Genomic DNA, 23,944 nt, shown 5'->3' on the forward strand with positions numbered 1-23,944 from the left:
GTCATTGTAATGCTTGGATTTTGGTAAAAACTAAATTTTCTCAGTTTTATGAAATTTGAAATGTTCAGTTGTAAGGAATTTAGGGATTCTATCATCTACAGTCCATAATATAATCAGAAAATTCAGAGAATCTGGAGAACTTTCTACACGTAAGCGGCAAGGCCGAAAACCATCACTGAATGCCCGTGACCTTTGATCCCTCAGGTGGCACTGCATTAAAAACCGTCATCATTGTGTAAAGGATCTTACTTTGTGGGCTCAGGAACACATTAGAAAACCATTGTCAGTTAACACAGTTCGTCGCTTCATCTACAAGTGCAAGTTAAAACTCTACCATGCAAGACCAGGGTCCTAAGTGGCTCTACTCTACTCTTTTCTACTCTTCTATTTTACTCTTCCTTTTTAGATATTTAGATATACCTTAGTATACTAGCATAGTTCCACCTTAGAAATGCATACATGTCAACTTATACAGATTGTCCGTAAATTATACAGATTTTTCCGAGTTTCACAGTCATACGGACGTACAAATTAAGTCTTACGGATATTCAGGGTTTGGTCTGCAGCGGCTCTGTAATCAACTGTTTCTGCAGCGCGACTCCACTTTGAAGCGTCACGTGAGTCATTGAAGAAATGCTTCGATCCAGTAGTTGGTTCTTTGATTCGATGCTCTTCAGAAGCGACAAGGCCGCTTCTTAACCCCTGTCAAAGCCATTAAAATACCGTGAGTCACTTTTGTGTGTATTAAAGTCATTAACTGGGACTCTTGTCTTGTTGCAGTGAAGAAATGAGAATCGTCCCCCGTTCTGTTGCTCCAAATGCTGCGCCGCTTGCTGAGACAGAGTCCACTCGGAATTAATAACTTCAAAACGAATCACCGCTTTAAATAAAATGACACCTCTTACAAACGTATTACAGACAAGAAACTACGATCCACTAAAACGTTTTTTTCCTCCCAAAATGAGACGTGCTGTATTCTTTAGAAATCCTGACGTGAAGCACAGCTGTAAGAGCTCAGCTCAGATGTATGGAAACACTTTCATGCCAATAATGTCTGAAAGGAAATGCTTTTGACAAAAACTATAGATTTTGCTTATTCCTATTTATGTCCAGAGATCAAGGATCCAACATGTAGAGTTTATTATGTCCAAAGTTTAAGGATCCAGTGACCAATTTCATATTTATTTACTTTAAAACTCAATAAAATGTTGTTCAATTTCAATTCAGTCGGCTTATAAAGCGCCAAATCACAACAGAATCCATCGCAAGGCGCCTCATACAGAACAGTTCAACATAAAAACAAAATAATAAATAAAATTTAAAATTCAAATACATAATTAAAAACAGAAGTAAAAGAACAAAACAGATAAAAATAAAAACTATTCATAAGAAAGAGAATAAAAATAGGCTTTAAGTCTTGACTTAAAAATATCCACAGACTCCAACTGCCTCACGGTCGCAGGAAGACTGTTCCACAGAGCGGGTGTACGATAAGAAAAAGCTCTTGGACTTGCTGATATAGAAAACCTGTAAAGCCTACTTTTAGTACACAAAAAAATTTACAAGCGGTATGAAGGGAATAGATAAGGAATTGGATCAATAAGTAGAATCGATATCGATAAAATCTTATCGATACCCATCCCTAATAAACACAGGGGCCAAGTCAAGAATCATCGACATGCCAGTCTGCAACATCGGCACTAGCTAGGCGATTTTCAATACACTTCTGGGCAGGGCTTCTGTGTGTTCCGAGAATGAACAAAAAGTCTGTGGGGTATAGAGCCTTCTCCTACCGTGGTCCGGCTCTTTGGAACGATCTACCTGCTGTTATTCGGCAGTCTGACACGGTGGAGATTTTAAAATCAAGACTGAAGACCCACTTTTTTAGACTGTCTTATCATTAATTTTTAATCTGTTTGTGTTTGCTTTGTAATTTATTTTTATTCTACTGTGTTTGATCTTTTTACTGTGCTTTTCTTGCTTTTAATTTTGATTTTAGATTAATTTGTGTTGTTTTGAATTATGTGAAGCGCCTTGGGGTGACTGTCGTGATTTGGCGCTATATAAATTAATAAATTGAAAAATTGAAATTGACTTGATGAAGTTCTGAGGTATGTTTTATTTTGTTCATTATATTCAATTGATTTTTCATTTTATTAATGTATTTCCACTAGTGACACACAGTTCTTGTTTCTGTAAAAAAAACTACATTTGACACATTCAGTTCTATAAAATTTAGCTTGATGCATGAATACTTGATCTCTATTGTTTGAAATTCAACTGCAGAGGAAATACTAATGATCCTGACTTTAATGTCATTGTGGCAACTCATAATATGTGGACAAAAACCCAGTTATGTGATACTGCTATACGGTTGTGTGTACTGTAATAAAACAGATTTTGGTGCGATTTGGAGGTTATAAGGATTTTGTGTTGATTTTATGGATTTTCTCACTTGGTTGGTGGACCCTCAAAGGGGTTAACATGTATGGAAATGGAATATAATATGTAAGATATACCTTACTGAATTTTCATGCAAAGCGAAAGCCATACATCAACAACATCCAGAAATGCCACTGCCTTCTCTGGGCCCGAGCTCATTTGAAATGGACAGATGCAAAGTGTAAAAGTGTGCTGTGGTCGGTTGAGTCCGCATTTCAAATTGTTATTGGAAATCATGGACGTCGTGTCCTCCGGACAAAAGAGGAAAAAGACCATCCAGATTGTTACCAGCGCAAAGTTTAAAAGTCAGCGTCTGTGATGGTATGGGGGTGTGTTAGTGCCCGTGGCATGGGCAATTTACACATCTGTGATGGCACCATCAATGCTGAAAGGTACATCCAGGTTTTGGAGCAACACATGCTGCCATCCAAGCAACGTCTTTTTCAGGGACGTCCCTGCTTATTTCAGCAAGACAATGCCAAGACACATTCTGCACGTGTTACAACAGAGTGGCTTCGTAGTAAAAGCATGCTGGTACTTGACTGGCCTGCCTGCAGTCCAGACCTGTCGCCCATTGAAAATGTGTGGCGCATTATGAAGTGCAAAATACGACAAAGGAGACCCTGGACTGTTGAACAACTGAAGTCGTACATCAAGCAAGAATGGGAAAGAAATCCACCGACAAAGCTTCAACAATTAGTGTCCTCAGTTCCCAAATGCTTATTGAGTGTTGTTAGAAGGAAAGGTGATGTAACACAGTGGTAAACATACCACCGTCCCAACTTCAGGCCTCCATTTCAAAATGAGCAAATATTTGCACAAAACAATAAAGTTGATCAGTTTGAACATTAAATATCTTGTCTTTGTGGTGTATTCAGTTGAATATAGGTTGAAGAGGATTTGCAAATCATTGCATTCTGTTTTTATTTACATTTTTCACAATTTCCCAACTTCATTGGAATTGGGGTTGTAGATGGATCTCTGTGAATGTGAGCTAAATCTCTTTTGCAGAAAGTTCTCATTAGACATTGCCAGTCCATAAAGTGTTCAACCTCATGGCCATTCGTGCCTCATTATTGATGCCTCATTATTACTTGTGTGAAGCACCTTGAGCCAAATTTGTTGTGATTTGGTGCTATATAAATGAAAATAAATTGAAAATTGAAATGGCGATGCTTTGATGCAAGCATATTGGTAAGCCTCATGAAGCAGCGACATTTGGAGATTTAGCAGAGTTCATTGAGGCTGTACATCTAGCTGGCCTGTAATACAGTAGAACTGATGTGCTTTTGGACAGATATCCAATACAGTCGGAGGCACGAGAGAAAAAAAGTCAAAAGGCAGTAGGCCTGTTCAAAATGTTATTTGAAAGCAGGAACGTACCTCTGCCAAGTAGCGGGGCAAGTTTTGTGGCCATGTATGAAAATTAAACAGATCTTAATCTGTTTTCTGTCAGACCAGCTGGTAACCTGATAAAACAACTGTTGTCGCTGGTGGCTTTCTAAATGAAGCTGAGATGATGTGCACAAATCCAAGACAGGATGTCAGCAATCTTAAGGCCTTTCATGAGGAAGCTGACACGAGGATTATTGTTCATGCTGTTGAATTTCATGTTGATTGTATGGTTATTTGGACCCATGATACAGATGTCCTGGTTTTGCTACTTGGTCACTTTGCAAACATCGACCGTAGGTCTGTGTGGAAAAAGGCTGGAACATCAAAGAAAAAAAAGTTCATTCCAGCTCATACAATTTAAACAATGTCCCCCAAAACCAGTTGTTAATGCACTCAACCCCTTGTATACGTTAACAGGGTATGATAGCACTTCATTCTTGGTAGGACATTTCAAGAAAACCAAATGGAATGTTTTAAAGCAACAGTACAATTTACTCAGTGGTTTAGGTATTGAATCAGTAACCAACAAGGTATTGGATGCAGCTGAAAACTTTGCAAAATATATGGTCTTTCTGATGCGGCAAATCTGACAGTGCAAGGGTTATATTGTTCAGGAAAGGTCGTGCTGCTGAAGCTCTTCCTCCAACAAGTAATGCCCTCCATTATTATCACTTACTGAGGCGTTGCTGGGCAGGTAGCATAGATTTACATTTACGCTACCTGTCCATACCTGCCCACAATACCGATGACGATACTGATGACGTCATAGCATGTGCAACCCAAGAACTGTCTGCAGACAATAACATGAAAAGGCAAGAAGTGCGTGTTGGTCCCAATATGGATATTCTGGACGATTTTATCATGGATACTATGACAATGAACAGCAGTCAAAGCAGCCAGCTTGATGAGAATTTGGAGAGCAGCGCGGTACCAGCCAACACGACAAAAGTTAAAGTGAGCCAACTTTTTATGTACACGTTTGCTGGGTGTTGTGCGTTTTGAAATGACATTAAATATTGTTAATGTGATTTCACGTGTATCTCAGTAACAGATAATATGGATTGATCTTCTGATCAATCCATATTCAAATATGAATTGATCAGAAGTTGCTATATTTATTGTTTATTTGAAAACTATTTACAGAACAGTCTCAAATTTGAGATTCAAATCAATGATTTTGATCACAAAAGTAAGAGAATTATTTACAGAACAAGTTTTTTATGAACTCAGAACAAGAATATTCTTAAATGTATGAATTAATATTTACAGAACAGCCTCAGAATTGAGATTCAGTGTTTTTGATCACAATAGTAAAGGAACTATTTACAGAACAGCTTCAAAATTGAGATTCAAATCATTGATTTTGATCACAAAAGTAAACTATTTACAGAACAAGTTTTTATAAACTCAGAATATGAATATTCTTGTGTATGAATGAATATTTACAGAACAGCCTGATTTTGATCACAAAGGTAAGAGAACAAGTTTTTTATAAACTCAGAACATGAATATTCTTAAGTGTGTGAATGAGTAACAGAACAGCCTCAGAACTGACATTCAATGTTGCAGAAAATGATGAACTAAGTATGCATGAACAAGAGTTGTAGTCAACACAACGTTTTTATTATTATTTTTATTTTATGATTAAACTGTGATTTTTTTAAATTATTTATTTATTTTTACTACCTAACGTTCTTGGCATTTTTTCCACACAAAGTTCAATCATGTTGATTAAGGTGCATGTGTGTCTGTGTGCATGTGTGTGACTGAGTGAGATGGAGAGAGAGAGAGAGGTTGTTCTGTTCAGATTTTGCACATAACAAAATCTGGAAAAAGGGAATTGCTGGGAATACTTTCCAGATCCAGACCGCCCAAGGTGATCAAGATGGCGCCTGTGTTTGGCTTCGCCGTCGCTGCTGTCCGCGTACCTGTTGTGTGTGTGTTGTTGATTGTCATCCTGCTGGTCTACGATGGTCTTGCTGCTCGCTGTGTGTATGACCGTCAGGCTCTGCTCAATATCCGAGCTTCTATGGAGAACTATGGGGCTTCATTCTGGTCTTCTTTTGGTGATGAGCTCTTTCGGTGGCCTCCGTTTGTGTCGTTAGCCGGTGATGCTAGCGCCAGTCAGCGCTACAGGAGCTCCCGCGGACGCAGACGAAGGTGGGGGAGAAGAGCCGGTGTGCAGGTGAGGCTGAGGCTGTTCTGGAAACGCGGAGTTGTGGGAAAATGTCGTTGATCCCGTTTGATCAGCTTGCTTTCTCCGGACGTGTGGATGTACGGCCCATCTCCCTCGCTGGATCATCACCGGCGGCCCTGCTGTCTCCATCAGGTGTTTCCTGATTTTTCCGTGGCTGTGGTGCCCCCCCCCCCGCTGGCGTGTGAAACCCGCAGGCGAAGTGGTTCGTCTCTGCGGGTCCTGTGTGCCTTCCCCTGGCAGTCTGCTGTGGAGAATCCAGCTGCAGCTCCTCTCAGGATGGCGCTGTTAAATGCACGCTCCGTTGCTAACGACTTTCATTTTGAATGATTATATTCGCTCCAAGGACCTGGAATTTTTGTTTCTAACTGAAACCTGGCAGAGGGAAATGGAACACGCCCCCCTCATTGAACTCTGTCCCAAAAATTTCCGATTCTTCAGCTCGCCGCGTTTGTGTGGACGTGGTGGCGGACTTGCTGCAGTCTGTAGGAGCAGCTTTGTGTGTCGACGTGTGAGTTCAGAATCGTTTCCATCTTTTGAATCACTGATTTTAAAAGTTGGGAGAACTAATCCTTTTTATTGTGTTTTAATATATCGTCCACCTGGTCAATGCACTTCCTTCCTCAAGGAGTGACTTTTTATCTACAACTCTTAAGCTGTCCAGACTTTTAATTGTTGATGATTTTAATTTCCATGTTGATGATGCTTCTGATAAATCTGCTGCTAAATTCATCAGTCTGATGGAATCTTTCAACTTGATCCAACACGTGTCTGGCCCCACACACAGCAAAGGTCATGTTTTAGATCTTGTTTTTACTCTGGGTCTTAATATTGAGTGTATTTATTCTGAGGATCTTTTTATTTCTGATCATGTTTGTATTCTTTTTAATTTGTCTCTTAATCTGGATTGTCCGTCTGCTCCTCCTGTGATCTGCTCTCGCATTTTTAATCATTTTACTGCAGATGTATTTTCTGCTGCTTTTAACCTTGATGAGTTGTTTAGTTCAGATGATGTTGATATTTTAGTTAATTCTTTTAATCATCATTGTCTCTCAATTTTGGACAGAGTGGCTCCTTTTAAAACCAGACACGCCCCTCTGAATAACTCCTCCCCCTGGATGAATGACAGTATTCGTAGTATTAAGAGATCATGTCGGAAAGTGGAGCGGTTGTGGAAATCTACAAAGCTCCAGGTCCACCTCCTTCATTTAAAGGAGCTTTTAATCTCTTTTAATAATATGGTGAAAGATGCGAGGGCTGCTTATTTTTCCACTTTAATTTCTAACAGCTGACGGAATCCAAAAATTTTGTTTGACACAATCAGAGACATTGTTACACCTGCATCTCCTGCTGCTATCATTCAGTCAAATGAAGACTCTGACAATTTTTTGTCCTTTTCTATCAGCAAAATTCGTGATATCGGCAAATATTAATCCCTCTCTTTCTTCTGTTCCCTATCTTACCCGGCCATCAGTTCTGGATAGTTTTAAACCTATATCACTGAAAGAGCTCACTGGTCTGGTGGACAGATTGAAACCTTCCTCCTGCCCACTTGATATCGTCCCTACCTCCTTTTTTAAAAAGGTCTTCCATTCTATTGGCCCGGTTGTCTTATTGATAATAAATAGATCACTGCTTTCCGGCTATGTCCCTCAGTATTTTAAACAGGCAGTTATTCACCCTCTTTTAAAAAAGCCTAATGCTGATCCTTCACTCCTTCAAAATTTTAGACCAATTTCAAAGTTGCCTTTTATTTCCAAAGTCTTAGAGAAAGTGGTGGCCAAACAGCTTAATGAGGTTTTAGCTGAACATAATATTCTTGATAAATTCCAGTCTGGGTTCCGCCACTTGCACTCTACAGAAACTGCCCTTCTCAGAGTTTCAAATGATATTTTAATGCGCAGAGATGCAGGTGAATATTCTGTGCTTGTCCTTTTGGATCTCTCTGCAGCTTTTGACACGGTGGATCATGGAGTCTTAGTTGAGAGACTAAGGCCTTGGGTGGGCATTTCTGGGTCTGCTCTGGACTGGTTTTTGTTTTATCTTTCACACAGGACTTTCGCTGTTGCTGCTGGTAAATTTATGTCCTCCTCTGCCATGCTATCCTGTGGTGTGCCTCAGGGTTCTGTTCTGGGACCTATATTGTTTGCTCTGTATTTGCTCCCACTTGGTCATGTCTTGAGTAGTTTTAAAGATGTCTCCTACCACTGTTATGCGGATGACATCCAGCTGTACATCTCATTCACTCCTCAAACGGTCTCTAGGGTATCTGCTCTTCAGAACTGTGTTGAGGTTATTGGTGACTGGATAGCGGCCAACAATTTGTCCTTAAATATAGCAAAGACTGAGGTCCTTGTTTGTGCCCCTGACGAGTTTGTTCCCACTGTGGTTGGGAATCTTGGTTCTCTGGCCCCTTTTGTTCGCTCAGCAGTGAGGAACTTGGGTGTTACGTTCGATCACTCCCTCAATTTTGACGCGTATGTTACCCGCCTGGCACAGTCTTGTTTTTTCCATTTGCGCAATATTGCCCGTCTGCGCAGCATTGTGTCTCGGGCGGAGATGGAGATGATCATTCATGCATTTGTGTCATCACGTTTGGATTACTGTAACTCTCTATTTTTTAGCCTTAGCAAGTCCTCTTTGGACCGCTTACAAACGGTTCAGAATGTGGCTGCGAGGCTGCTGACGAGGTCATCAAAGAGGTCACATATAACCCCAATCCTCTCCTCCTTGCACTGGCTCCTCATCCATTTCAGACTCCAATTTAAAATTCTAGTACTGACTTTTAGTGCTCTGCATGGTCAAATGCCATCTTATATCACCGAGCTATTACATCCATATGTGACAAGTAGGTCTCTGAGGTCTTCGGACCTGGGCCTATTGGTTGTGCCTAGGACAAGACTGAAGACCAGGGGAGACTGTGCTTTCGAGGTGGTGGCACCTAAAATGTGGAATGCATTGCCTTTGGACCTACGCTCCATGGACTCTATTGAAACATTTAAAGTGAAGCTAAAGACCCTTTTGTATAGGCTGGCTTTTACCTAGTTTTTATGGTTTTATGTTTCTGCTGTTTTTAATTTCTCTGTTCTTATGTGAAGCATTTTGTGATTTCTATCTTGAAAGGTGCTATATAAATAAACCTTACTTACTTACTTACTTCTAAGACTGTTTATTTTTAATGATCTGTGTAAACGGTGATTCATGCAAACATCCAGTGATGGCAAACAGGGAAATAATATGTCAGCCTTGTTCACTGTATTCTTTTCAAAAACACTGTATTCTTTTCAAAAACACTGTGTTCAGTACGAACAAAGTTTTCCAACTGACTTCATATCACCAGTCAAATTTAGAGCAAACAAACTGTTAAAAAAACAAAAAAAAAACAACCGGAGTGGAAGCAGTGACAGACACGACACTTGCTGTTTTCAGCGCTGTCTTGTCAAATGCACCATGTACGTTACAAAACAAGTCCACCAAATAACTTTAAATCCCATACAAACCAAAATAGAGGCGAACTGAAGAAAATCTAAGGAGTGCTGAAGAGAGCAGCAATGTGAGGTAGATTCAAGCCAAGCACAGAGAGAGAGATCAGTTCCTGTCTGTGTGTGTGTGTGTGTGTGCGCGGAGGCTGCAGAGACATGTCTGTGTAGGGAGGGGCGGGTGCTGTGAGTGACTGGCCAATCACAGAGCGTGAAGACAGTCAGTTAGCCAATCAGGATTTTCCTTCAGCACGAGCACAGATATTGACGAGTTTTACTCGTATCATGCTCGTGCTCGTCAAAAATACTTTATCCATACCGGATACTCATCTGAAACGAATATCCAGCTTAACCCTAGTATGCAGGATTGCTCCATCTTCAGAAATTGTGCGTTATGGCTTATATAACAAACACTAACTAACTAAGATTTGTTTGCAAGTTGTGGAAACAGCATAAGTTTGGCAAAATGATGTGGACTAGAAAAGTAAACAAGGTTTAAAACTAATAGAATTCTTATTTGAGGTGCAGCGGCTCGCTGACACCAAAAGCTGCGGTTTACAGACAGTAGAGGGCACCCGCCGTCCGTGCTAGATCCTATCCCGTGGTAACCTATCATGTTACGTTTCCTCCATTTTGAACTCAGTCCCCTTTTGAGTTTCATGTTAGTTTTTTTGCTTGCGATTTCTTGGTTTGGTTTTGGTATGGTTCCTCTGGTAGCGTGTTTATTCCTTGTCATTTTTGTTCTCATTATTTGTTCCCCAGTTAATCATTAGATTTCCCTGTTGACACTTTTGAATTTCATGGTTTTTTTTTGCCTTTGTGTACTTTGGGTTTGTATTTTTGTTTTATGATTTTTTTTCTTTCTTAGGTTGTGTTTTGTTATTGTCATGTTTTATTTCTACACACCTGGATGTCTGTCACCTCTTGTTTGTGTGTTTTGACCCTGTCTCCCCCATTCATACATCTTCCACTCATTTGCTCATTAGTTCTTTTGTGTATTTAAGCCACACCTTTTGTTGTGTGGGCTGCTGAAGAGGAGGTACTGCTGGCCCACCATTCAGAGGGTGCCCTGCCTGGAGTGCGGGCTTCAGGCACGAGATGGTGCTGCCGCCTCACAGGACAGCCGAGAGTGACAGCTGTCACTCATTAACTCCTGACAGCTGTCACCAATCATCAACTCATCAACCACTCCATATAAGCTGGAAGACATCTCCACCCCGCTGCCGAGATATCGTTTGCCTTTGGAGGTAAAACTCTCAGCCGTATTCAGTAGGTGCTACTGTACTCGTAATTGTGTTCCTGTTTTGGAGGTGGAGGTGTCTTACCCACCATTAAGGAACTGTCACTGCTTGTATTTGCTGGGTGTACACACACCCACACATAACTGTTTCTGCTTCCTGCCAGCAGTACCAGATCCGACAGCCGGAGACGGTGGCCACCTGGGGACTCGGAACTTGGCGGCTCCAGTATTCTCCAGGTTCAGTGGCAGTGGAAATCGTGTGGGATCCAGCTCTTCTCTGGACGGTCGTCTTCTATCCTCGAGCCTACCCACACGTCACCGTAGTACATTTGACTCTGTCCAAATTCTGTATTTGTCTGTATTTCGTTGTGCACGCTTCACAACAGTAAAGTGTTGTATTTTTGGCTCATCTATTGTCCGTTCATTTACGCCCCCTGTTGTGGGTCCGTGTCATTACACTTTCACAACAGGATATCTCGGCCAACGTCATGGATCCCGAGGGGCGTCAACCATCTGTTGGACAGCCAATGGAAGAGCAGGATGCACAGGCGGCTGCAGGGGGCGTGATCGGTGAGTTGCAGCAAATCCTCTCTGCCTTTACTGCTCGGTTGGATTTAATGACCGAGCAAAATGTCATCCTCAACCGTAGGATGGAGGCTCTCACCGCGCAGGTGGAAGCGCGCGCTCAGGGCGCGGCTGCAGCTTCTCCTCCTGTTGACCCGGTGCCGAATGTAGACGTTCCACTGGTCGTCCAACGAACCCCCCCACCATCCCCTGAAGCTTACATAAGTCCCCCGGAGCCGTATGGAGGTTGTGTGGAGACGTGCGCTGACTTCTTAATGCAGTGTTCTCTCGTGTTTGCACAGCGTCCCGTAATGTATGCTTCAGATGCCAGCCGGGTGGCTTATGTCATTAATTTGCTTCGAGGTGAGGAACGCGCTTGGGCTACAGCGCTTTGGGAGCAGAATTCACGGCTCCTTACCACTTACACTGGGTTTGTGAGGGAGTTCAGAACGGTTTTTGATCACCCTAACAGAGGCGAAACCGCTTCGACAGTGCTGCTGTCTATGAGACAGGGACATCGGAGCGCAGCTGAGTATGCAGTCGACTTCCGCATTGCGGCTGCGAGGTGCGGTTGGAATACGGCTGCGCTCCGCGCCGCCTTCATAAACGGACTGTCGTTGGTCCTGAAGGAGCACCTGGTGGCTAAGGATGAGCCGCGGGATTTGGATAGTCTAATCGATCTAGTTATACGTTTGGACAATCGATTAGCGGAACGCCGTTGGGAGCGAGACGAAGGACATGGCCGGGCACACGCCGTCCCTCTCCCTTCCGGTTCCGATAAGGTTCCGCCCTCCCCACGCTCCACAGCCTCTGCGCTCCGTGTGGCAACAGCTCCCCCTGCTGACGATGCTATGGACATGAGCCGGGCCAGATTAAGATCATCTTACAGACAGAGGAGAATGGCCCGCGGGGAGTGCTTTTCTGCGGCTCAAATGAGCATCAGCAGAGAGACTGCCCCAAACGGTTTAACACAAACGCCCGCCCTTAGACACTGGGTTAAGGGTGGGTCCAGACATTCATGTGGGATGTACACGTATTTCCACACGTCTCCCAGTCACAATCCTGAGCGGGGATTTAACCCTTCAAGCCCCAGCACTGGTGGACACGGGGTGAGAAGGGAATCTGCTGGACAGCAGATGGGCAAGGGAGGTAGGGCTCCCTCTGGTGGTGCTTCCTTCACCTTTGAAGGTACGGGCACTAGATGGCACCCTTCTCCCTTTAATCACACACAAGACACAACCAGTAGTTCTGGTGGTGTCTGGGAATCATCGGGAAGAGATAGAGTTTTATGTGACTCCTTCTACTTCCCGCGTGATTTTAGGCTTCCCGTGGATGGTAAAACACAATCCCCGGATTGATTGGCTGTCTGGGGTTGTGGCTCAGTGGAGCGAAACTTGCCACCGGGAGTGTTTAGGATCCTCGGTTCCTCCCGGTTTACATGCTAGTGAGGAGGTTATAGTTCCCCCCAATCTGACGGCGGTGCCGGTTGAGTACCACGATCTTGCTGACGTTTTCAGCAAAGATCTGGCTCTCATCCTTCCCCCCCACCGTCCATACGATTGTGCCATTCCGGGCGTTGAGTACCCGTCCAGCAGGCTGTACAACGTCTCACGTCCGGAGCGCGAATCAGTGGAGACCTACATCCGGGACTCATTAGCTGCCGGGCTGATCCAGAACTCCACCTCCCCGATGGGTGCTGGTTTCTTTTTTGTGGGCAAAAAAGACGGCGGACTCCGTCCATGCATTGATTACAGAGGGCTGAACGAGATCACGGTTCGCAACCGATACCCGTTACCTCTGTTGGATTCAGTGTTCACGCCCTTGCATGGAGCCCAAATTTTCACAAAACTTGATCTTAGGAATGCGTACCACCTGGTTCGGATCCGGAAGGGAGACGAATGGAAGACGGCATTTAACACCCCGTTAGGTCACTTTGAGTACCTGGTCATGCCGTTCGGCCTCACTAACGCCCCCGCGACATTCCAAGCTTTGGTAAATGACGTCTTGCGGGACTTCCTGCATTGATTTGTCTTCGTATATCTGGACGATATACTCATCTTCTCCCCGGACCCTGAGACTCATGTCCAGCATGTACGTCAGGTCCTGCAGCGGTTGTTGGAGAACTGGCTGTTTGTGAAGGGCGAGAAGTGCGAGTTCCACCGTACTTCTTTGTCTTTCCTGGGGTTTATCATCTCCTCCAACTCCGTTGCCCCTGATCTGGCCAAGGTTGCGGCGGTGAGAGACTGGCCCCAACCGACAAGCCGTAGGAAACTACAACAGTTCCTCAGTTTTGCTAATTTTTACCGGAGGTTCATTAAGGGCTACAGTCAGGTAGTTAGCCCCCTGACAGCCCTGACCTCCCCAAAAGTCCCCTTCACCTGGTCGGATCGGTGCGAAGCCACGTTTAGAGAGTTGAAACGTCGGTTCTCGACTGCACCAGTTCTGGTGCAGCCCGATCCTTGCCGCCAGTTTGTGGTTGAAGTGCACGCCTCTGACTCAGGGATAGGAGCCGTGCTGTCCCAGAGCAGGGAGTCCGACAAGGTCCTCCACCCTTGTGCCTATTTTTCTCGCAGGTTGACCCCGGCAGAGCGGAACTATGACGTGGGCAATCGGGAACTTCTTGCGGTGAAGGAGGCTCTTGAGGAGTGGAGACACCGGTTGGAGGGAGCTTCGGAGCCGTTCACGGTTTTCACGGACCATCGGAACCTGGAGTATATCAGGACCGCCGAAGCGGCTGAACCCCAGGCAAGACTGCTGGTCACTGTTCTTCGGGTGTTTTGACTTCCGGAACACCTATCGCCCCGGGACCAAGAATCAGAGGTCGGACGCCTTGTCCCGGGTACACGAAGACGAAGTCAAAACAGAGCTGTCGGATCCACCGGAATCCATCATACCTGAGTCCACTATCGTGGCCACCCTCACCTGGGACGTGGAGAAGACCGTCCGGGAGGCCCTGGCACAAAGCCCGGACCCAGTCACAGGTCCGAAGAACCGCTTATATGTCCCACCAGAGGCCAGAGCTGCAGTTCTGGACTTCTGTCACGGTTCCAAGCTCTCCTGTCACTCAGGGGTGCGAAGAACCGTGGCAGTGGTCCGGCAGCGCTTCTGGTGGGCGTCCATGGAAGCCGACGTCCGGGAGTATGTCCAGGCCTGCACCACCTGCGCCAGGGGCAAGGCCAACCATTCGAAGGTCCAAGGTCTGTTGCAACCGCTCCCGGTGCCTCATTGCCCCTGGTCCCACATCGGCCTGGATTTTGTCACAGGCCTCCCACCGTCCCAGGGCATGACGACCATCTTCACGGTACTGGACCGTTTCTCCAAGGCGGCCCACTTCGTGGCCCTCCCGAAGCTCCCGACGGCCCAGGAGACTGCAAACCTCCTGGTTCACCACGTCGTGCGTCTGCATGGGATACCAACAGACATTGTCTCGGATCGTGGTCCTCAGTTCTCCTCCCAGGTCTGGAGGAGCTTCTGCAGAGAACTGGGGGCCACTGTGAGCCTCTCGTCCGGGTATCACCCACAGACGAACGGACAGGCAGAGCAGGCCAACCAGGCACTGAAACAGGTCCTCCGCTGTGTTACATCTGCTCACCCGATGGCCTGGAGCAACCACCTGGCCTGGATCGAGTACGCACATAACTGCCAGGTGTCCTCTGCCACTGGCCTCTCCCCGTTTGAGGTGTGTTTGGGGTACCAGCCCCCATTGTTTCCCGTGGTGGAGGGAGAGGTCGGTGTGCCCTCGGTCCAGGCCCACCTATGCAGATGCTGCCGGGTGTGGCGTTCCGCCCGTTCTGCCTTGTTGAAGGCCCGGACGAGGGCTAAGGCCCATGCAGACCGCCCGCGTTCCCTGGCCCCTGCATACCAGCCCGGGCAGGAGGTGTGGTTATCCACAAAGGACATTCTTCTCCAAGTGGACTCCCCGAAACTGAAGGACAGGTACATCGGCCCCTTCACAATCCTCAAAGTCTTCAGTCCAGCCGCAGTGAAGCTCCAACTCCCAGCTTCACTGCGGATCCACCCTGTGTTTCATGTTTCCAGGATCAAACCGCACCAAACTTCACCCCTCACCCCTCTGTGCTCCCGGACCGGCGTCACCTCCTGCCCAGATCATCGACGGGGAGCCCGCGTGGACAGTCCGCCGGCTCCTGGACGTCCGTCATATGGGCCGGGGGTTCCAGTACTTGGTGGACTGGGAGGGGTACGGACCCGAAGAACGCTCCTGGGTGAAGAGGAGCTTCATCCTGGACCCGGCCCTCCTGGCAGACTTCTACGACCGACACCCCGACAAGCCCCCTCAACGGGCGCCTTGAGGGGGGGGGGGGGGGGTCCTGTTGTGTGGGTCGCTGAAGAGGAGGTACTGCTGACCCACCATTCAGAGGGTGCCCTGCCTGGAGTGCGGGCTTCAGGCACGAGAGGGCGCTGCCGCCTCACAGGACAGCCGAGAGTGACAGCTGTCACTCATTAACTCCTGACAGCTGTCACCAATCATCAACTCATCAACCACTCCATATAAGCTGGAAGACATCTCCACCCCGTTGCCGAGATATTGTTTGCCTTTGGAGGTAAAACTCTCAGCCGTATTCAGTAGGTGCTACTGTACTCGTAATTGTGTTCCTGTTTTGGAGGTGGAGGTGTCTTACCCACCATTAAGGAACTGTCGCTGCTTGTATTTGCTGGGTGTACACACACCCACACATAACTGTTTCTGCTTCCTGCCAGCAGTACCAGATCCGACAGCCGGAGACGGTGGCCACCTGGGGACTCGGAACTTGGCGGCTCCAGTATTCTCCGGTTTCGGTGGCAGTGGAAATCGTGTGAGATCTGGCTCTTCTCTGGAGGGACGTCTTCTATCCTCGAGCCTGCCCACACGTCACCTTCTGTATTTGTCTGTATTTCGTTGTGCACGCTTCACAACAGTAAAGTGTGGTATTTGTCCGTTCATTTACGCCCCCTGTTGTGGGTCCGTGTCATTACACTTTCACAACACCTTTTCCTTATTTAGTTTGCCAGTTTCTTCACGTTGGTGCCTCTTCTGATGTGTATAAGTTCCGTGAGATTTATTATCACCTTCTGTTAGTCGCTGTGTTTACGTTTTGTGTTTTGTTGATTCCCTGTTATCTCCTTGTTAGATTCTGTTTTGTGTTTGGTTTGGACTTGTTTTTTGCCTCATTCCATTCAAGTAACTTGTTTGTACTGTTTGTCACTTGTTGGAACATTAAATCACCTTGATTTTGCAACTTACCTCCCATCTCCTTTCTGTCTTCATATTGGATTCATTCTGACATTGTTAAAGGCAACAGTTTGTTTATACAGGTAAAACTGGAGCAGCATCAAGATGAGCTTCCAGCATAAAACATGTGCCAAAATCCCAATGTGGATCTGTGCTGAATCCGCTGTGGTAACCCTAAACAAACAGGAACAGCTGAAGTTACAACAACACTAAATTTATGCAAGTTGGGGATTGCTGCAATTTGCTTGGTTGGGACACTATTCACTTTATATTACTTAATTGTTTGTATTAAGTCTGTGTTCAATCTATTAGGTATTTATTTTATTTATTATTAATTATGATCAAGATGACCACAGAGACCGGCTACTTATTTTTTTTCTTTCATGTTTTACATGGTTACAATGACAATAAAAAAATCCTTGATTACTGCCAAACCCTGCCAAGGAAAGGACTATTATCTTGCCCTTCTGGATTGGGTATTTTCGAGTTAAAATGTCATGCTCCTGTCTAGCACAGGGCGATTTCTTTCTGTTATGTATCTCTTATGTATCTGTTGTTTCATCTTGACTGCTGTAATTGTTTTGGTCTCACTAACATCTCACAGACCTTCAGAGTTCAGTGTGGTTGCCAATATGATGTCTACTCTTTTAGCAGAAAGGAGAAATCACTCCAGAAAATCTTTTCCTTCAGCCACAGTCTGAAAATAAAATGAACACTTATCAATTAATAACAAAAATATGACAACTTTTTCTTCTTAGTGTTTATTGTTGGATTGCAAACCTGCTTTAAAAGTGCATGCCACTGTATTGGAGTATGTGGAATAATGACATTAATTATACTAGGTAAGTCAATACAACACAGAACATGAAATAATGGGTGTGAATGTGTTTGTATATCTATATGTGGCCCTGTGATAGACTGGCATCCTGTCTGGGTGTACCCCGCCTCATACCCTATGACGGCTGGGATAGGCTCCAGCTTACCCTCTGTAACTCTTAACTGGAGGAAGTGAGCATTGAAAATGGATGGATGGATGGACAATAAATCGGAAAGACTTAAGAAACAGTACAAGTTTGATCATTTTAGCACAATCATATGGCAATAAAAGGCTGAGCAAGAGCAGTCTGTGAGTGCTGTAGTTTATTCATAGTCTAAAACCACAGCACTGATGCGCTGATTCCAATGCTCTGGTCACTTTTTCTTTGAAACAAAACATGTTGACAATTTTGTATCTACTCTTTACCCATTTGTATTCACAAACAAACGTTAAATGAGTTGCCAGACTATTATCAATATGAATTTATTCAACAATAATCTACAATTATTATTATTATTTTTTTTACTTGCACAAATTTTTGATCCATGAATTTTTTGAGCTAATCAGTTTGAAGTAATCGTTTGCCTACTTAAGTAATTTACTGTGTTTCCAGTTTGAGTATGTCAGCACCACTAATCCTAAACCAGACTTACTAAAGTCAATGGTTCTGAGAGTTGCTACTGTCTGAGCACCCCCCAAGAAGACATAAACAGATAGGAAGCAAATTTCCAAATTTCAGTCATTCCAGTGTGAAACATCCATCCATCCATCCATTTTCTTCCGCTTTATCCGGAGTCTTGTCGCAGGGGCAGCAGCTCAAGCAAAGCTGCCCAGACCTCCCGATCCACACACACCTCCCCCAGCTCCTCCAGGGGAACCCCAAGGCGTTCCCAAGCCAGCCGAGAGATGTAGTCCCTCCAGCGTGTCCTGGGTCTTCCCCAGGGCCTCCTCCCAATGGGACGTGCCCGGAACACCTCTCCAGCGAGGCGTCCAGGCGGCATCCGGAAAAGATGCCCGAGCCACCTCAACTGACTCCTTTCGATGTGGAGGAGCAGCGGCTCGACTCCGAGCTCCTCCTGAGTGACCGAGCTCCTCACCCTATCTCTAAGGGAGCGCCCAGCCACCCTGCGGAGGAAACTCATCTCGGCCGCTTGTACTCGCGATCTCGTTCTTTCGGTCATGAGCCAAATCTCATGACCATAGGTGAGGATTGGAACGTAGATCAATCGATAAATCGAGAGCCTTGAGTGTAAAACACCATCATTGATTTCCATAGTTATATCTGCCTGAGTCAGTGAGTTCATCTTTTGTGAAAATTGACAGGTAAATTTGTGTGAAGAACTGACCAACATTTCTGTCTTTCTGTGCTCTGGAAATTCCATGTTGTGCTTTGTTCTAATATGTTACTATGTTCATAGCAGATGGTCACCCTACTCAGTGGGGTCTGCTTGAGGTTTATTCCCATAATCAAAAAACACCAGAGGGAGTTGTTTTCCTGACCATGGTCACCAATGTCCTTGCTCATGAAGTCTGTAAGGCCCAGGTCTCACTCATATGTAGCACCTTCACATGACTATGTGAATAATAAATTCCTGTTACACTGAGTAGACAGACATATTCATTCCCTTCACTTACTCTGGATGGCATTACCCTGACCTCTAGTAATACTGTGAGAAATCTTGGAGTCATTTTTGATCAGGATATGTCATTCAAAGCGCATATTAAACAAATATGTAGGACTGCTTTTTTGCATTTACGCAATATCTCTAAAATTAGAAAGGTCTTGTCTCAGAGTGATGCTGAAAAACTAATTCATGCATTTATTTCCTCTAGGCTGGACTATTGTAATTCATTATTATCAGGTTGTCCTAAAAGTTCCCTAAAAAGCCTTCAGTTAATTCAAAATGCTGCAGCTAGAGTACTAACGGGGACTAGAAGGAGAGAGCATATCTCACCCATATTGGCCTCTCTTCATTGGCTTCCTGTTAATTCTAGAATAGAATTTAAAATTCTTCTTCTTACTTATAAGGTTTTGAATAATCAGGTCCCATCTTATCTTAGGGACCTCATAGTACCATATCACCCCAATAGAGCCCTTCGCTCTCAGACTGCAGGCTTACTTGTAGTTCCTAGGGTTTGTAAGAGTAGAATGGGAGGCAGAGCCTTCAGCTTTCAGGCTCCTCTCCTGTGGAACCAGCTCCCAATTCAGATCAGGGAGACAGACACCCTCTCTACTTTTAAGATTAGGCTTAAAACTTTCCTTTTTGCTAAAGCTTATAGTTAGGGGTGGATCAGGTGACCCTGAACCATCCCTTAGTTATGCTGCTATAGACGTAGACTGCTGGGGGGTTCCCATGATGCACTGTTTCTTTCTCTTTTTGCTCTGTATGCACCACTCTGCATTTAATCATTAGTGATCGATCTCTGCTCCCCTCCACAGCATGTCTTTTTCCTGGTTCTCTCCCTCAGCCCCAACCAGTCCCAGCAGAAGACTGCCCCTCCCTGAGCCTGGTTCTGCTGGAGGTTTCTTCCTGTTAAAAGGGAGTTTTTCCTTCCCACTGTAGCCAAGTGCTTGCTCACAGGGGGTCGTTTTGACCGTTGGGGTTTTACATAATTATTGTATGGCCTTGCCTTACAATATAAAGCGCCTTGGGGCAACTGTTTGTTGTGCTTTGGTGCTATATATATAAAAAAATTGATTGATTGAATTGACTTACAGTAATTAATTTATCAGTACTGTGCTAGTTAGCTGGCAAACTATTTGCATGTAAAACGGTTGTTATCATACACATAAAAAACAAACAAAACAAAAACCAAACATAAATATATTCATTTGTTTGTTAATTCTTTTGCTTAGCATCTTCCACAACTTGTGGCACCCCGGCACATACACACCAGTATGTGCAGTCTCAAATGAAAGTGTCTCGGTTATTTTATTGTAAAACATGGGCGGGGGGGGGGGGGGGTTCTTGTATGTTTGTGACCATGTCTTAAGTTTTCATATGGATACAGAGCAGCAGGATGAATGCTGAAGTCTGCTGTGTTTGCTGTTTGTCTCCTTTAGGGCCATGCTGAGTGACATCGGGGACTATGTAGGTACAGACATTGAAATATCCTGGTTACCTAATCTCGATGATTTAATGAAGGGTTATGCCAGAAATTTTCGCCCTGGGATAGGAGGTGAGTATGAGATCTACTGCTCGTGGCGTTGGGTTGCATTTCATCTCCTCACATTTACAGCCATCCTTAACATAACCCAAGCCAGGTTATGCTGACACAGACCTTTACATTTCATTTACCAATACCATTATTATCCTGACAGCTGTCATCATTTGCATAGTTTTTATTTTTTGCTTGATAACATTACAGCAAAATTATCCTTTTTTAAATTACATGATTTAAATCTTTGGTAAGCTTTTGTTAAGGACACTGAAAAGAAGCTTTGTTGAAGAGATTACCTCGGTCAATGTCCTTAAAGACAAGTAGGGCGGTGCAACAATGAGTATCACTGTGGCAACTTTGCTAAGAATGGCTGCAAGATGTGAAACATCCAATGACCCACAGCGATAGATTTCTCAGTCTCACAGCTTAACTCAGCTGAGCTAAGGTGAAAATGTAGAAAGTCATGCACCTGCTACACCGTGCACCACACACCTACACTTTCCTTCATAATGCACCATCTTGTGCTCTTCATTTGAATATGTGTGTTCAACAGGAAAGCTCCTTTGAATGGCTGGTTTTGGTTACTGGGGAATCATGTGGTCTTTGTAAACGTTCCCTTCACTCATTCAAATCCCATCTCATAGCCCTTTAAAATTTAAAATATACAGTTATCACTACTGACATTTTAAATGTACAGTTATCATTAGGGATGTCCCCATCAGGTTTTTTGGCCCCGATCCGATTCCGAGTCATCTGATTTTGAGTATCTGCCGATACCGAGTCCCGATCCGATACTTATGTTAAACAAGAAATTATCTAATCTGAAATAACAGGTGGTTTTAATTTACAGATGAAAGGTTTCTAAAGAACCATTTATTGATTTAGCTATTTTATTGCAAGTTTTCTAAACTTTTTAAACAGTAATCAGAAATTTTGAGGTAACAAACAACAACAAAACATTTCCAAGGATTTTTCTTCAGAAAACTGCTCTATAAATAAGCAGATCAGTGACACGTTTCTGTTTTGTACAGATCAGTGGTTTCTGCCACTAGTGTTATGTGTTTTGGTCCGACCCGTCGTTCCTATTGGACAGCACGAAGCTACATCACAGCTCAGAGCATCGAAAGTTGGATTGGGTTGAACGTGTTATGTTTTTTCTTTTGTTCAATAAAAAAAAATAAATAAATAATAAAAAAAAAAAGATTGGGTTGAACTTTGACCGTGTCAGCCTGCTGACAAGCGGCAATGCGCGCTCCCGTCAGAAGCGTCGCGTCAAAAGCCGAACTAAAGCGATGGTTCTGACGCCTCTAAGAAGCAACAAGTCTCATTGAAAATAATGCTTTTTAGATTAGATATACTTTATTGATCTCAGAGTGGAGAAATTACATTTACACTCCAGTTACCTCAGACAGCAGTTAGTCCACAATTATTACTTGTTTACCGTAATAATGACACACATCAGAATTAAAGGCAACACATACACATTTGACATTGTTTATGTGCACTAAGTTTGAAGAAGTCCGTTATCCGAATTGAGGCAAGTGGGTGAAGGCCACGCAGCAACCCTGAGATGCACCGCCGTCAGCTTGGGGGGGAGTGACGGGGGCTGCAGGTAAAACTGCACTGCCCCCGCCGAAGGGAGAAGGAGTGACGTTTAGCAGGCACCGGAAAGGGGGGGTGTTGATGAGGCAAGGAGGTGGTGGGGGAAGGGAATGGAGCATGCTTCAGTCCTGTAAAAAGCAGTTTATTGTCTTTGTGAGATGAGATAAGAAACAGCCAATGTTCCCCAGGCCGAAACAAATCCCTCTGGAGGAAAAACAGACGGGCAATTTGACCTTCAGGCTTGATAAGCCTGTAATGTTATGGTTTGAGCAGTGAAAAACACTTAACAGTTCCACTTGCACAACCAAATCCCAATTATGAATTAAGAATATTCCCAATTATGAATTAAGAATATTCACCAGCCTCTGAAATCTTCAGCTTCAACTGCAAGGCATGCATCTGCTCCAAGATGTCATCCAATTTGCGTCTGAGTTCAAGAGTCATTGCAGTCTGAGAATGCACTGCCTTGCCAACCTCGTTAATCATGACGAACAAATGAGGGGCCGTGGTTCTTGATGCCGCTGTCTTGCCAATTTTCCGGTAGATCAGGGCAGCACATAAGACAAAAAGTACCAGCCCTGCTACCATGAGACCAAAAATGAATAAATCCTCGACATCCTCAATGGAGAAAGGCGCCAAGCATGCCACACGCCAGGAATTCCAGGAGTCGAGAACTTAGCCCACAGGATATGTTCCATCTGGGCAGGTAGGATCCCCCAGTCTGTAGAAAAAATGGTGTCAATAGCATTCAGAGACCAGCTGATCAATTCCATGGTTAATCCAATAATAGTCCAATAGATCCAGAATCCAATATAATTTGAGGAATTCACAGTCTGGTGAAGTAAGGACTTGAAGGTTAAAGGCAGAGAACAGAGATAAGGGAGAGTGGAGGAGATGCGACCGCCCTCGTTGGAGTCCAAAGCTATAGACTGATTCTTGATGCCTCTGATGCTTCCTACGCACGAAAGGCCCATTAATCTACAATAATGAGCTTGAAATAGCACTGATCAAAATAATGAGGATAAAGTCTATATCGGATTCCTGATCGGGATGCCACGTCCGATTTCGATCCAGTCTGAAACCACGTGATCTGGCCCAATTTCTGATCATGTGATCGGATTGGGACATCCCTAGCTATCATTATTGATATTTAAAGCCTACAATTATAATTCCTTAAAATTAAAATCTGCACTCATCATTACTGACATTTAAAGTAATGAGGGAGGTGATGGTCTAGTGGTTAAGCGTTGGGCTTGAGACCAGAGGATCCTCGGTTCAAATCCCAGCCTGACCGGAAAATCACTAAGGGCCCTTGTGTGTAGTGAGTACCTTGTATGGCAACACCCTCACATCGAGGTGAATGTGAAGCATTGTTTTAAAGTGCTTTGAGCATCTGATGCAGATGGGAAATCACTATATAAATGGAGTCCATAATCATGAGTACTTGGCAGTACTTGGATGGGAGACCTCTTAGAAAGACCAGTGGCCTCATGTAAAAAGACTTGTGTGGACTTTCTACTAAAAGTTGGCGTATGCAAAAACCCTGAATCTGACATAAGCACAAATATATTCAGATGTATGAAAGTGTGCGTAGGCATGAATTCACGCAATTTCCGTTTGTACATCCCACTGAACGTGGAGCTGAGCATGAAACCAAACTTCTCCCTGGCCACACTCTATTTAAATATGCAATTTCATGTACAAGTAAATAGGCTCTTGGAGCAGGGATTCCCCACGACGTTACAGCAGACAACATGAACACAGAAAAGAAATTATACTGTAGATTACTGGAAATTACGTGGATACACACAGGGACAGT

General features: G+C 44.4%; 1 protein-coding gene across 1 annotated transcript in view; it reads left to right on the forward strand.

Annotated features, from left to right (window-relative positions):
- The window catches only part of gabrd (gamma-aminobutyric acid type A receptor subunit delta), a 167,826-nt gene that overhangs the window by 40,697 nt on the left and 103,185 nt on the right, over window positions 1–23,944 (forward strand). Inside the window, 1 exon segment of the mRNA XM_034171907.1 lies at window positions 20,426–20,541. Coding sequence (XP_034027798.1) covers window positions 20,426–20,541 — 116 coding nt within the window.

The sequence above is a fragment of the Thalassophryne amazonica genome, chromosome 6 (assembly GCF_902500255.1).
Source record: "Thalassophryne amazonica chromosome 6, fThaAma1.1, whole genome shotgun sequence".
NCBI classification, from domain to species: domain Eukaryota; kingdom Metazoa; phylum Chordata; class Actinopteri; order Batrachoidiformes; family Batrachoididae; genus Thalassophryne; species Thalassophryne amazonica.